The sequence below is a fragment of the Amblyomma maculatum genome, chromosome 10, assembly GCF_055883805.1.
Source record: "Amblyomma maculatum isolate TAMU_Amacu chromosome 10, ASM5588380v1, whole genome shotgun sequence".
In the NCBI taxonomy this organism is placed as follows: Eukaryota; Metazoa; Arthropoda; class Arachnida; order Ixodida; family Ixodidae; genus Amblyomma; species Amblyomma maculatum.
Window position 1 is genome coordinate 166034347 of NC_139353.1, and position 13464 is coordinate 166047810.

At 50.8% G+C, this 13464-nt stretch overlaps 1 protein-coding gene across 2 annotated transcripts in view; it reads right to left on the minus strand.

Moving 5' to 3' along the window:
* Window positions 1–13464, minus strand: part of LOC146177856 (uncharacterized) — a 142573-nt gene that overhangs the window by 76070 nt on the left and 53039 nt on the right. For both annotated transcript variants that reach the window (XM_084580618.1, XM_084580617.1), the window contains exon 2: window positions 4209–4515. In XM_084580618.1, coding sequence (XP_084436744.1) covers window positions 4209–4515 — 307 coding nt within the window. The remainder of the gene's footprint in view (window positions 1–4208; window positions 4516–13464) is intronic.

A 13464-nucleotide genomic window follows, 5' to 3' on the forward strand; every position in this document is an offset into this window, starting at 1 on the left:
TGTTATTGATTATTCGAACAATGTAAACCACCTCGCACAATTACCGTACGCGTTCCAGCAACCAGCGGTTCAAAAAAAAAAAGAAAAAGAAACGGCGCTACGAAAGACGCTGTCGAGTACGTCGGCAGCGAAAGCAAAGTCAGCACATTTGCGCGAGTCGAAAAGTAGAACAGCTGGCCCTTTACACACTAAACGTTGTTCTTTCAGTAGCAAGAAAAGGAATATATAGCATTGCATATGATGCAATCCGCAGCGCGTTTTTACAGCTTTCGAGTATCGTCCAACGCACGCGCATTGCAGCTGCAGCTTAGTTGGCGTGGTGCGCCATTCAACGCAACGCCAAAAATGACCCGGCTTCAGTCGCACTGGGAAATAAAACAGGTTCGCAGCGCCAGATGAAGCGAGCTTACCGGAACTGTGCCGGCAGCGAGTCGCTCTGGCCGAGCGCACTTTCTGGTCGCCTATATTATTTCGCATCGGCGCGACAGCAGACGACGCTTGGGGATTGAGCAGCGCTGTAGCAAACGAGCTACTCATATAACTGCCTAATGTACATCACTTTGTCTCACAATGAAATTAAGATATCATTTATCACGGCGCCGCCTTACCAGAGGAGCTAATATACAGGATAGGATGAACCGCGACGCACCGCGGCGACTGCCGCTAAACATGCAGCTGTGAAGAGAAACCTGCTTGTATCGCAGTTATCACGCCTGCCTGCATCTCGGTCAGCGGTACTCAAAAGGGGTTATTCTTGACATTCCGTTATCCCTGAGCTCATTTTTTGAGATAACAATAAATTGCAGCACGCTTTCGTTACGCTAGCGCAAGGGATCTATGGACAGCTTGCGGAAGGCACGGCATGCAGTCCTGCCTTCGGACGATGCTTGAGCGCGCTGTTGACGCGCGAGCAGCACGGATCCAAACATGAAGCGTAACGACGGTGAAGTCAACAGTGAAACGACGGTATTAACCTAATTACATGCGGGAACAATGAAAGAAGGGCACCGGGCTTCAGTTGCGCTGATTTAATTGGTTTCCCAAGTGGCCGCAATCGCTGCCGAGATTCGATGATCGTCATCGGCACGAAAATCAAGGCAAAACACAGCTGATTCCAAAGGATTTTTTTTTTGCATGACCCACTGCGCTGAAAGTTTCTTATCCTCTGGGAAACTATAAAGCCCCATGTCGCCTGGACCACCAATGTTCGCACAACGGAAAACTATACTGATGCCACTGGTCGCTTCACGCACTCACAAGAATGTTTGCTTTTAATGACATGAAGCAAATATTTTTCGAACGACGTTAATTTTACATCTGAGAGGCTCACAATCGGAGGGCGCGCCACTCCGCGACAGCTGCGTATCTACTGTTTAACATTCAGTACAGAACGACCGAACTGGAGAAAACAAACGAGAAGCAGATTTCGCTGATCCGTCCATCGCGATGGAGCGAAGCATGCGTGCGAAACGCACGGCCGGCCTGCATTCTGCGATTGACGTCATATCCGCCTGTGCCGCAGTTTCCGCACCCCGCCCCGGCCAGCGAAGAGGGCGGGCCCGCGGCGCGCTTTAACGCGCGATTTCGCCACTTCTTCAAGCCAGAGTTAAAACTTGACACAAAGCCCCATAAAGCCCCTTCTTTCCAATCACCGAACTTTATGCAATTTGAAAACCGTTTCAGCATCCCGAGGAAGACACGCAAAATTCCGCATTCAGAAATAGTTCTTGAGGAAACTCTCTCGGCATCCTTGGCCTGCATAATCCGAAGATGGCTCACGGTCTGCAACGCTCCCGAAACTTCAGGCTATTGTTATTCAAGTGGCACACCTGGTACGCCGCGTAGCTAGCTGAAGACACGGTGTGAAACGACAAAATGGCGTACCCATTATCCATACTCATCATTAGCCGCATAATATACGGAGCAACGTATTTGGATCTAAAGAAACAAGTTAAAAACTGAACACTCGCATCCGCAAAGCCATTTAAATCACCATTGGTACACCTCTATACAACGTCTGCTCCCCGCAGGAATTCACGTGGGAGGAGCTTGCCGAACAAAGTGAACCAATTGGAACAAAGGACGTGCAATTCACAAGAAAATGGAGAGTATGCGCAGAACCGCCAAGCAGCGCATCCTGGATGAGCGCGCGAAATGTGCATCACCAGCGCCAGGCACCAGTTTGGGATCAAAGCGCGCGGAACAAATTCAGGAAACCAGATACATTTACGTAGCAAGATACCAAGGAAGGCCCACTTCATTAGCGATTCCACATTCAGAGAAACGGTCTCTAACCATTAAAAATGACGCAACAGACGAGGCTGCAGTTCCCTTAGCTTTCTCGACGTCAAAATCCGCAGTGATTCGCAGTCTGCATGCAGGAATTACCAAATAGGAAGTTCGTCGAACTACAGCAGGCCACCTACGAGATTGACATCACAGAACGCACCCACCTGGTAGGAAACGAGGCCGCCAACACCTCAGCCCGAGATACGCTAATCAGGCACCATTTTCAGAAGGATTTTAGAGAACCCAGGCTTGACAGAAGATATCCTCACTTCATCCGAGACTAACCACAAAAGAAACGTCACCCTTCGAAAAATACAGATCGACAGTCACGTCTATGGCACCTTACTGCACAAGATATCTCCCATAACCTACATATATGAATGCACATTGTGTAATGTGCCAAACACCTTGCAGAATAAGGTGTGGGGATGCAAGGGCACCGTAACCACCAGAGTGAGTGAGTGAGTGAAAACTTTATTGGATATTTCAAGGGTTTCGCGGTTGTGAAGTCTCCGTCGTCTTCTCTGGCGCTGGCGACTTCTCGTCAGCAAGGGTGGGCCCCAAGGCTCCACTGAGTCGTGCTGCATCAGTCGCGTGCTGCACTAAGGCCCTTTGGGTCGCGAGCTCGCCGCTGGTGAGCCGACTCTCCCATTGCTCAGCACTCGGGTCTTCGTGTTGGTGGAATGCTTTGTTGCGTTCGCATTCCCACGTGATATGATAAAGTGTAGGTGTGGCATCGCACCAAGGGCAGGTGGCTCTGTATTGTGTCGGGAACATTTTATTAAGTATGTGTAGGTTAGGAAAGGAGTTGGTCTGTAATCTGCGCCAGCCGGTCGCTTCCTCCTTTTTTAGGGCTTTCTGTGGTGGTGGACATCTAATTCTAGCTCCCCTATGCAAGTGCAAGATCTCTGCGTATCCCCCCTCGCAAGCCTGTAGGTGGAGCTCCGGAGCATTTGACTGCCCTGCTCGGAATACGTTACCTCGAGCTAGGCTGTCTGCCCTTTCGTTCCTCCCTATGCCCGTGTGGCCCGGGATCCAGATTAGGTTATGCCTGGGTTTCTCCTCGGCGGAGGTTGCCCCGCTGAGTATTTTAAGGGCTGTTCTGCTGATCCTGCCCCTCGTGTAGTTCCTGCACGTCTTCTTCGAGTCCGTCAGTATGTTGAGAGATCGGCCCGTTCTGTAGCCTTCTACTGCCGCCAGCGCAACGGCAATTTCTTCGGCCTCCGCTGTGCCGGCGACCTTTGCCGTGGCACACGTGATCATATTTCCTTCCTTGTTTACCACTACGGTCGCGGCTACGCGTTCTCTCTCGCGCGGATATACGGCAGCGTCCGTGTATACGGTGTTGTCTAACTGGGCTAGCGTTCTCTCAACGTACTCGGCCCTCGCTTTTCGTCTGTTTTCGTGAAGATTGGGGTCCATGTTTTTCAGCAATGGTCCCACGTTAATGGTTTTCCTAAGGTGGTCCGGTACGTCCGCGTATCTGTCTACCAGTCCGCTCGCGTCCCGACCCAACCTTCCTAGGAGCGCTCGTCCCGTGGGGGTGCCTCTGAGTCTCGTGATTTGCGTTCCCAGCAGAGCTTCGGCGCAACGAGAAGAGCGTGGAAGACCCAGTCTGGAGGTGACTCGGGACCACGGCTTCCTTGGAGGCTGCCTACCTTGGGCGAATATTTCACGCCTGGTTCCAATAAAAATTATCTCTCTCTCCTCTCTCTGGCTGTTTACACCAAGCATCTACTCCAGATCTGCCTCTTTTCCTCGAACTAGGCAGGTGAGAAGTTGGGCTAGTTAGTACGTACCCATGTTGGCGTGCATGAGAAAAGACGAAGACGGCACATAAGCGGACGAAGTGCGTGTGTAGCGTCTCATCAGCCCTCTCATGCACCCTCATGGAATGGCAGCTGAGTAGTTAGCCTTACTTGGTGTTGATGAATGCCAGCAGCTTCCGTCGGCACTGCGGGTCGGCGTGCCCCATGGCCCAGTCCTGCGGCGTCCGGCCCTGGGCGTCGCGCAGCCGCAGGTCCCCGCCGTACTCGAGCAGCTGCTGCAGCAACGCCCGGCTGCCGCGGCGGCAGGCCGCGTGCACGGGCGTGGCGCCGTCGGCGCACCGGAGATTCGGGTCCGCACCCACAGCCAGCAGATGCGGCACGGCGGCCGGCACGCCCTCGGTGATCGCCACGAACAGCGCGCTGCTGCCGCTCGCGTCCAATGCGTCCACGGGGGTGCCTGCCATCATCCGTCAAGGAAATATTAGTGCCAACAGAAACTCGCTCGGCTGCAGCCGCTCACACGTGCGTCTATATTGATTTATTTATTTCAGACATACCGCCAGCCTTCACAGAGAAGGCCTTAGGCAGGATTTAACTCAGACTGGTCATTTCGATGTTTAATTTCATTGTAAATAATGCAGTCATCTGCGAAAAGTTTTATTTTCACGGACACAATGCTTATGATATCGTTAATAAATACTAAAAAGAAAAGAAGCCCCAGAATAGACCTGGGGCCGAATTACGGACTCCGCTCACAAGTTTGTGAGCGTGACGTCAAAATTCGAAGCTGTGACGCAGCCTTGAGACGTCAATCGTGACGAGTATGCGAAATCGTCCAATTACCAGTGACTTTTAGCGTGGCTCCGCCCTAGTAGTCCCGAATCCTCGGCAAACGTTGATGCCACAGTGTGGCACAAAACTGAGCAGGGACCGTCTCCTAACTTTTTCTAACACGACGCAACTAATACGCAATAAATAAAACAAACAAAGGTTTATTTTGGCAAGATACTATTTTTAGTATTGATTAACATTGAGCTCAAGTTGAAGCGTTCTTAGTTGTGTAGTTATACTTGCTATTAGGTAACTTTTGTTGCCGCGAGGGTGCGCCGGCGGCGTCATGGCGTGCACATGGCGGCCTGCAAGCAAACAGCTGATTCCCCGAGAAGGTGCTGCTTTTTTTAGTGTCGTCGGTAATCGAAGTACCGTGCAAGTGCCGTGAGCATGCTGAAAATCTAATAGAATGCAGTCGAAGTCCAGGGCCTGCAGCGATAAAATTTCATGGAGCGCTTGACACGGAAATGGACAAAGACAACTTGCGAAGGTTGTTTTCGGTCGGCGCCTACTAGTATCGATGAGAAAAGTGCTTAAAGTGCAACATGCAGGCTCCGTGGTTCTATTTGTTTCTCTTTAGGAAATGCAAGACGACTGTGAAGCATGTAGTGTAGGCCAAAATGAAGCTCTGTCCTTGCATTATCATCTGTTTGTATGTAGCTGGATAGTTTAGGAAAGAACATGATCATGGGAATGCTTCCACCCCTGCCGTGACTGAACCCGAAGCCTTCATTCACTGCAGTGCCACCGTGACAGGGCTTTCGATGTAGCTTTCATTGTAGTGTGCTCTGTATTTTTTTTTCTTTGTTCTCATGAGTGAGTTGCTTTGTTTTTTAGCGATACCTTCTGCCCACACACCATTTGCTTGATGCATATGTGATGTTTTTCTGCGTACGCTACAATCACTGTGAGCACTAAAACTCGCAATATTATGCATTCAATTTGTCAGCTTTACACTGTTTAGCATTAAGCAAATGCTTTCTATGCGTCCTAACAGTATATGCAGGCCTGTAGTCCTGGAAGGTTCACTAATGGAGACTACCTTATGCAAACATTGTACATAGCACTACTTGTGTCATGTTTCTGCACTGTTAAGAGCCATACTTTGTTTCCTGCTTCTGAAATGTGCCAAACCTATGACAACTACTATGCAAGCCTGTAATCATTAAGCAACTATTATTTTGTGTCATGCCTCTGAGTCGCAGTTTTATGCACAGTACTTTCATTTCTTGTTTCTGAAGTGTGTCAGACCTGCGATGAGTACAGTGCCAGCTTACAGGCTCTAAAAAATTATTCGTGTATGTCTTCTCTGTGTAGCACAATCGTGCAGCACGTGCAAATAACTGCCTGTGCTATTGCAGGCAGTTGGTTTCGCTGCTGCATATTCAAGCGTGTGAAACGCTGCAGGAAAATAAAGGGGCACGGTTGATACACGTGCTTCTAAAAAACTTCTGTGAGACTTTCCCATTCCGATAGGCATCACAATTGCTGCCTCGTTGTGAAACACTTTAATTATGTACTCAAACACAGGCACACACACAAACACCAACATGCACGGTTGCAAGCAACAGTGAATGGGCGGGGGGGGGGGGGTACGAAGACAAATTTGACTTGACAGATGAGGTTCGAGAAGATTCATCATTATCACAAAGGTTTCTGGAACAGACATGAAACAAGAAGGCGCTGCACTTGGCTGCCTGCGATGAGTTGGTCAGCTACGTGTGGTATATCATAGCCGATTGTTGTGCTGGCATTGACGCCGCAGCTGTTGCCGCAGCTGTTGCCGCACCATGGGCAGCTGTGCCAGCCAGCTCTGGTGGCAGGTTCTGTGGAACAGGCTAACATGATTCTGTATGGCTTTTCCCTAGAGGTATGCATGGCAATAGTGATCCCACTTCCAAGTAGCCGGTACACAGATGTGACCCTTTCTTGTCCAAGCCAGCAGCACCCTCCTCGTCTGCAGGCAGGAAGACATCCAAAGAAGTTATGCAACACGGCACATGTTACACGCTCTGGCTGGTAGAGGAGCGTCTAGTATTTTTGCAAGCACTGGAAGCGGCTCTTCAGCACGCCTGCGCAGTTATCCACCATTAACCTTGTGGAGGTGTATGCCTTGTTCTATAGCCGTTATGGAGAGTCCGGACCGGGATGCCATGACACTGGCAGCCATGTCTCCAACAGGTGCCCCTTTCACCAGCATAACCGAAAATGGCACGCTGTTAAGCACATTCTTCGTCGTTGTCGACCTCAACAGCCTCATAAACTTTAACAGCCTTGCTGACACAATGGAAGAGTCGCATCAAGTAGCTCATTGCCAGGTCTTGCTGACGATGACATTCACGGGAGTGCAGACAATGAATGATTGAAAGTTTCAGCAACATTGCTGTAAGGACAGCCTTGCACTTCATATCGGTATAAATGGTGCCCCATTCCTACTCAATACAGGCGTCAAACACACGCATTCCCATATTCGTTTCTTACGTAGGCATTTCAAAAATGTACGACGTGTCTTACGTTTCAGCTTTTATAAAAGCCCAAGAACGGCAATACATGTGAGGCATGTGGAGCCTACCGTAACTTATCTTGCAAAGAGCAGCACGGCTCACTGTCGTGAATTCGACGCCTCGCAGAAGGCCTTCCTCGGCCTGTGTCATGCCTGTGTGCAGCCGAGAAGGCCGCCAGAAGAAAGCATCATGCCAAGATACCACGTAGGGAGGTTCATGGCCCAAATCATGTCGGCATCTCATATCTGAAAACAGGGACATCACAAGGCTACTAGTAGACGCCCGATGGGCCGTCGACAAACCCGACGACGCCCGGTATGCTGCCGTGACGAAGGAAGCCTTTCTTCGCCGCCGCCTTGCTGCATGCCGCAAACGCTTTCGAAGTGTCGGCTGCGCGAGGCCGATGTTCGCCTCGTTGCCAGTAGCGGTTTGGAAGCCACTAGGAGCTCGGAAAAAGCGCAGTGCACACATTATCTGCCGCCACACAGACAGCGCACTCGGCCGCACACACCTATCTCAGTTCGTCGCGTCGCACAGTCACTGTCCTATATCCTTCTCGAGTAGCAACATGCGTCGAAACATCTCGCCCGGCACGTCAAACAGTCTTCGTACACCGTCCTTTGCCGATGATCGCGTCGGGGCGCCGCCGCTACCGCCTCACGAGAACGCCGGCCGCCGCATAGACCGCCGCCATTTTTCCTTTGTGAGCGCGCTCACAAACGAGTTGTGAGCGGCTCGCGTCGCTCACATCCCCCGCTCACAATTGGCCCGTAGTCGACGTCACCACTTCAAGTGTGTTCATGACGTAAACAGCAGACGTCGATGATGTAAAGGACGGCCACTCCCACCGTTTTGCCGCTGGCCAATAGGAAGATTGTGAGTGTGAGTGTGATTGTGAGTGTGAGCCGTCTGTAATACGGCCCCTGGAACACGCTCCTTCAATCGACACGCACTGGTGCCGCGACGAAAGATACGCCGCTATCCAGGAAAGCAATATGTCATTTCTAAGTATTGGTTCCAGTTTTAATTACAGCTTTTGGTGGGAAACGCAGTCAAACGCTTTCTCAAAATCTAAAAAGATAACATCTAGTTGGCTCTGCCTATCTATAGCTGCCGCAAAATCATGTACTGCCTCGAGTAGTTGTGTGACCGTTGATAACCCGCTGCGGAAACCGTGCTGTATGTAATCTTACCCATTGCAGGGCGAACGTCTCATATTCCTCGTATTAACCGGACGTGTACTAGCTGCATCCAACTGTGAACTTCTTAACATCATCCGTCTGCCGAACCTTCTACCGCCCCTGCTACACTTTCAGTTCCTTGGAATCCAATTTGTTACCCAAGCTTAGCAACCATCAGTTATCCTGTCTTCGCCCCATTCCACGTTGGTTTTATATAGAATATAATTACCTCATTTCTCTGACCCACTTTGTATGCTTCCCATAACTTGACGCTACACCTACAATTATCCGTTCCATATTTCTCTGCGTTGTCCTTAAAGGTCCAAAAAAACTGTCACCAAGAAGCCACTGATAAACATGTTCAGTGTGTAAAACGAATCCTTTTGAGCATTAACCCAAAGTATAACTCCTTGGAAAAAACAGCGTTTTTTCAATTCGCGGGCAAAGAGGTTGCGCTTGGCGGTGTCGCATGGAACTATTTCCTTAACCCGTGACGTCACAGGCGAGTTTACTGGCATGGCTTGCTAGACGCTGCCATTCGCTGCGGCCACTGCAGCCATGACATCACGGACACACTTCCGGTAGCTGCGAAAGTCGTCTGCTCGTGCGCTGCGCGAAATCCTCAGGCGCCTCAGGCGTATGCGGGCTGTTGTTACACAGCTCGCCGTCTTTCTCGGTTAAGCGGCCATTGCCCATCAAGTACAACAACCGAAGCATTTCTGGTGCATTTCGGCTCATCCGATCTGCTCGTACTAGCTCTGCGATTAATGCGTCGCCAGAGTGAATCCTATGATTCTTTTACTATGGCAGGATAGGATTCACAATAAGGCAGTTTCATAAGTAGACGATTTACGATAGCGTTGATCAGATCCAAAGCGCCCACCGCCGCGGCTTCGAAGCGAAACAATTTAGGCCTAGCGACGACTAGGGACGGTCACGCACGGAGCCGTCGTTCGCCGCGCTCGCGCGCCCCAACCCTCGCGGTAATTGTGTAACGTACCTCAGCCTGCTCGCGGCATCCCGTGCTGCAAGCGTTGCAAACTCATGTACTTTCATTACAGCTAAGGCCGCGCATTTGTTTGACGTTCTGCTCAGCAACAAGCCGTTCAAACGATACTGCAGGCAAGACAAGGCTTCAGTACGCAGTCGCTGCGCTGTCGACCGTAATCGAAGACGTCGGGCAGCACAGTAGGCACCGCATATTCTATACATCTATACAGAAGCAGACCCGCGCGTACGTTTCGCGCACTCGGGTGCCGACGAGTAGCCTCCGTCAACAGACGCCGACATAACCTTGGGGAACGATGCAAACCGAGGTCGCCAAGCTCGGTTTGTGATAACCGCGGTTAGTGGTGCAACCATGGTTTGGTCCGCCGTGTAACATAGGCTAGTCACGGTTTCGCGTAACCGCGGTTACTTTAACGGTTAACCCTGCCCGTGAGGCTGCGCGAACTGGCGAGCGAGGACGGGTTGACGCGAGTACGCCAGCCGCCAGCGAGCGAGCGCGCGGCAGCCGGAAGTTCGTCGAATTGACGTATTTCTGGGCGGAGCTTTGAACTTGGTGTATCCTTTATTTTTTATGACTCCCTTCGGCGTACGAGTTGAGAGGAAAAATTGGAAGGGTCATTTTTAATCGCCAATATCTATGGTGTTGCAGAAGCTAGATCGAAAATTTTTGCGGAAGAATGATGGGTGGTTCAATATCTATCAGTGTTATGGCTTTGTTTACCCTTCTTGGTGATCGTTTCTGTGGGCCTTTAACTTCAGTATATCCGCTTTCGTTAGCCTCGATGTTGGGCCCCACAGGTTTCCAGTCTTATTCGCCCAGCTATTTACTTTTTGTGGCCCGGATGTGCTGTTACTCCCAAGTAGACGTATTCGCCTGCCCCTTCCTTCACTACCTATTGTAAACTGCTGTTGCTTTCCGAGGCCCTTGGATATTGGTTTTCTGCATATTATTTCAGCCAGTCTGTCAAGGTCATCAATCATTCTTTGCAGCTGGTCCCATGAGAGATTACTGAGCTATTCTATCTACTTGTCTAGCCCTTTGCTTCAGTACCAGTGTAAGGAGACGCTATTTATTAGTCCAACATCTGTCACACGTTTGCAAATCTCAAAAGCACCAATGCCACCGATGTCGACGGCTTTCAAACAAAGCCGGTGAAATATGTTATCCATAGTGTTACGAAGATCGGCGCTATAGGCCAGCCATTAAATCATCCTGTCGCCATGTTGTGCTGTCTTCTCGCTTGTCACCACGTAACATTTTGGTTGGAGGTGCGGCGTATATCATCCTCGCCTTGGAGCATCTGTACGCCGGAACAATCGAGCCCTGGAATATCGCCGCGCAGCACTGCCTGCCCATAACCGACCAGCCCGGATCTGAAGACAAGGCGAACACACGAACTGACCACAAACCTGATAAATGCAGTCAGTGAAGACCATACAGACCGACGAACCAAAAGACACGACCACACAGCCGCCCGACGCGACCTCGAGCCATCAGTCCAATGGATGCTTTGATGGCGGAAGAGCTCCAGGGGAGGTGGATCCCCCAAGCATAATCGTGGTCGTCACCATCAACTTCAAGCGTGGCCCCGAAAAGTTTTACGAAGATCAGCAGTGGCGCTAGGACAGATATTAAATCATCCCTACCGCCATGTTGTGCTGTCTTCTCGCTTGTCACCACGTAACATCTAGCATACATATTGAACCAGACTTTTGCGTCTGGCGGTATCCCGGACGGGATTTTTCTGTTTAAGGGGGACGATAAAAATGACGTTAACAACTATCGACTATAGTTGCTTCCGTTTTTTTTTTTTTTTTGCCACAGGTTTAGAGAAGAGAGACAGAGAGAGAAATAACATTTATTGCACCCGTCAAAAGGTTGGTGAGGATCCGAGGTGAAGCTCTGTCCCAACCATGTCCTCCCCCTCAGCCGTCGACCTGGATCCCTTGGATCTGAGCAGCGGCCAGAGCAAGACGGATGACTTCTCGTTGCCCTTTTTCGTCCTGCTTGAGAAGTAGTGCCTCCCAGGACTCATCTGTTCGGTCAGGTTCTCCAAATCTAGGACACGTCCATATCATATGGATCATGTCGCTATGCCATCGCAACGTTTGCACCTGGGGCTAAAAATTTCCGGGTGCCACTTGCTGTAAGGCTGACGGTTCGGAAATACTCCAGTCTGTAGCTTACGCCACATAACCTCCTCGCTTTTGGTGAGTTGCTTACACGCTTTTGGTAGTACTGATCTGACTAATTTGTAATGATTTAGGATATCTTGGTAGGTGTTAAGGTCATCGTCGAACTGCAGGGGCTCCTCATCGCGCAAGGGGTACGGGGCTGCGCATAAGTCGTCACTGGGATCCCGGGATGTAGCTAATCCTCGGGCCAGTACGTGTGCTTTCTCGTTCCCCCTCAACCCCTGGTGCGCCGGTGTCCAAATGAGCGCGACCTGCTAAAATTATTTTGAGCATGAACAGATTCTTTAAATATAACAAGCTCTCATAGTGTCAGCCCGGTTTGTGCATTAACTCATTAACATTAACTCAGAAGGAATTATATTTTTAATATCGATGGAGGCAAACTTTGATGAAGCAGAGCGTTTGAGCGCCTAAACCATGAAGTCCAGTCGAACGTTTCAGCTATATCGGTTTCTCGGTCCTTATATCTTTTCGTTCTAATCTTGTGGGGACCACGCCAGCCATATTTAAAGAGAGTGCTTTTCCCGCGCTACCAATGCGCCGCCGCTTTACCCCTTCCCTCTCCCCAATCATTCCGGGATCACCGGTCCCGCGCGGGGGCTATAGAGAGAGGCGCACGCCGTCGCCTCTCCCTCTTGGATTCCCTGCGGCCTGGCTGCTCCCAACGACGACCCCGCTGACCTCCCGCACCGCCATGGACGGACCCTTTCTGAAGTGAGCTGGATAAAAGATGTTTCTGCCACGGCCTGGTGTGTGTTTGTCTTGCTTCTCCCTCGGGAATCACCCACAAAATGGCACCCAACTGGGGCTGAATTTGCACCCATGTAGCCGATTTCTCTGCCGACGTGGGAGCGCACGGCAAGGCTGACGACGGGCCGGTTCTTTGTGTGATAGGTGCGACGCCATTTTGAAGTTAGGGCTATCGTGTGAGGAGATGACGCGGAGTGCGGTATAGTGGTGTTGTTACAGTGTTTTAATTTTGTTTTGGGTTATGTGTGTTTTTAGTGTCAGGCGGTCAGTGTTTGAATTTTTTTTTTTTTGCATATGTTAGTTTTACAAAGTGTTGTCGCCGCGATTAGTATTTGCGACCAGCATGCTGGCGCGGAGTGGTATTTGTGCGCGGGCAGTTTTTTTCGGCTAGCCACAGTTTGAGTGAGGCATGCCGCCGAGGAAAGACGTGGCAGATATGACCGCCACTTCGGATGCCGGTGCATCCGGGAGTGAGGCAAGGGATGCGGCACACCTGCACAGGTGCCCGACGCTGCCAATCTTATGCAGCACATGACCGCAATGTTGTCTCTGTTCACCCGTCAGCTCGGTTCGGTGGTTAGCGCCAACCAAGCCGCAGCTGCGGCGACAGTCTCGCGTCCGCGGATAAATGTAGAGGTCCCCTCCTGTTCCGGCTACACGAAAGTGAAGTCAGTCCCCAAGTTTTTACAAGAACTCGAGGATTATCAGACGGCACTGGGTTCCCCCATACGACGTGGTGCTAGCGCAGGTGATTCCCGTGGCACTTGTTGAGAGCGTGGCGCGATGGAGACACTGCCCGCCGGTATTCCAGTCGATGACAGATATCACTGATCGCTTCCGTGCCGAGTTCTTGCCATCCGATTACGAGCACCGGATGCTTGAGGAGCTAGCGTTGCGCACAAAGCACCCAGAGGAGAGCCTTCTCGAGTCATCATC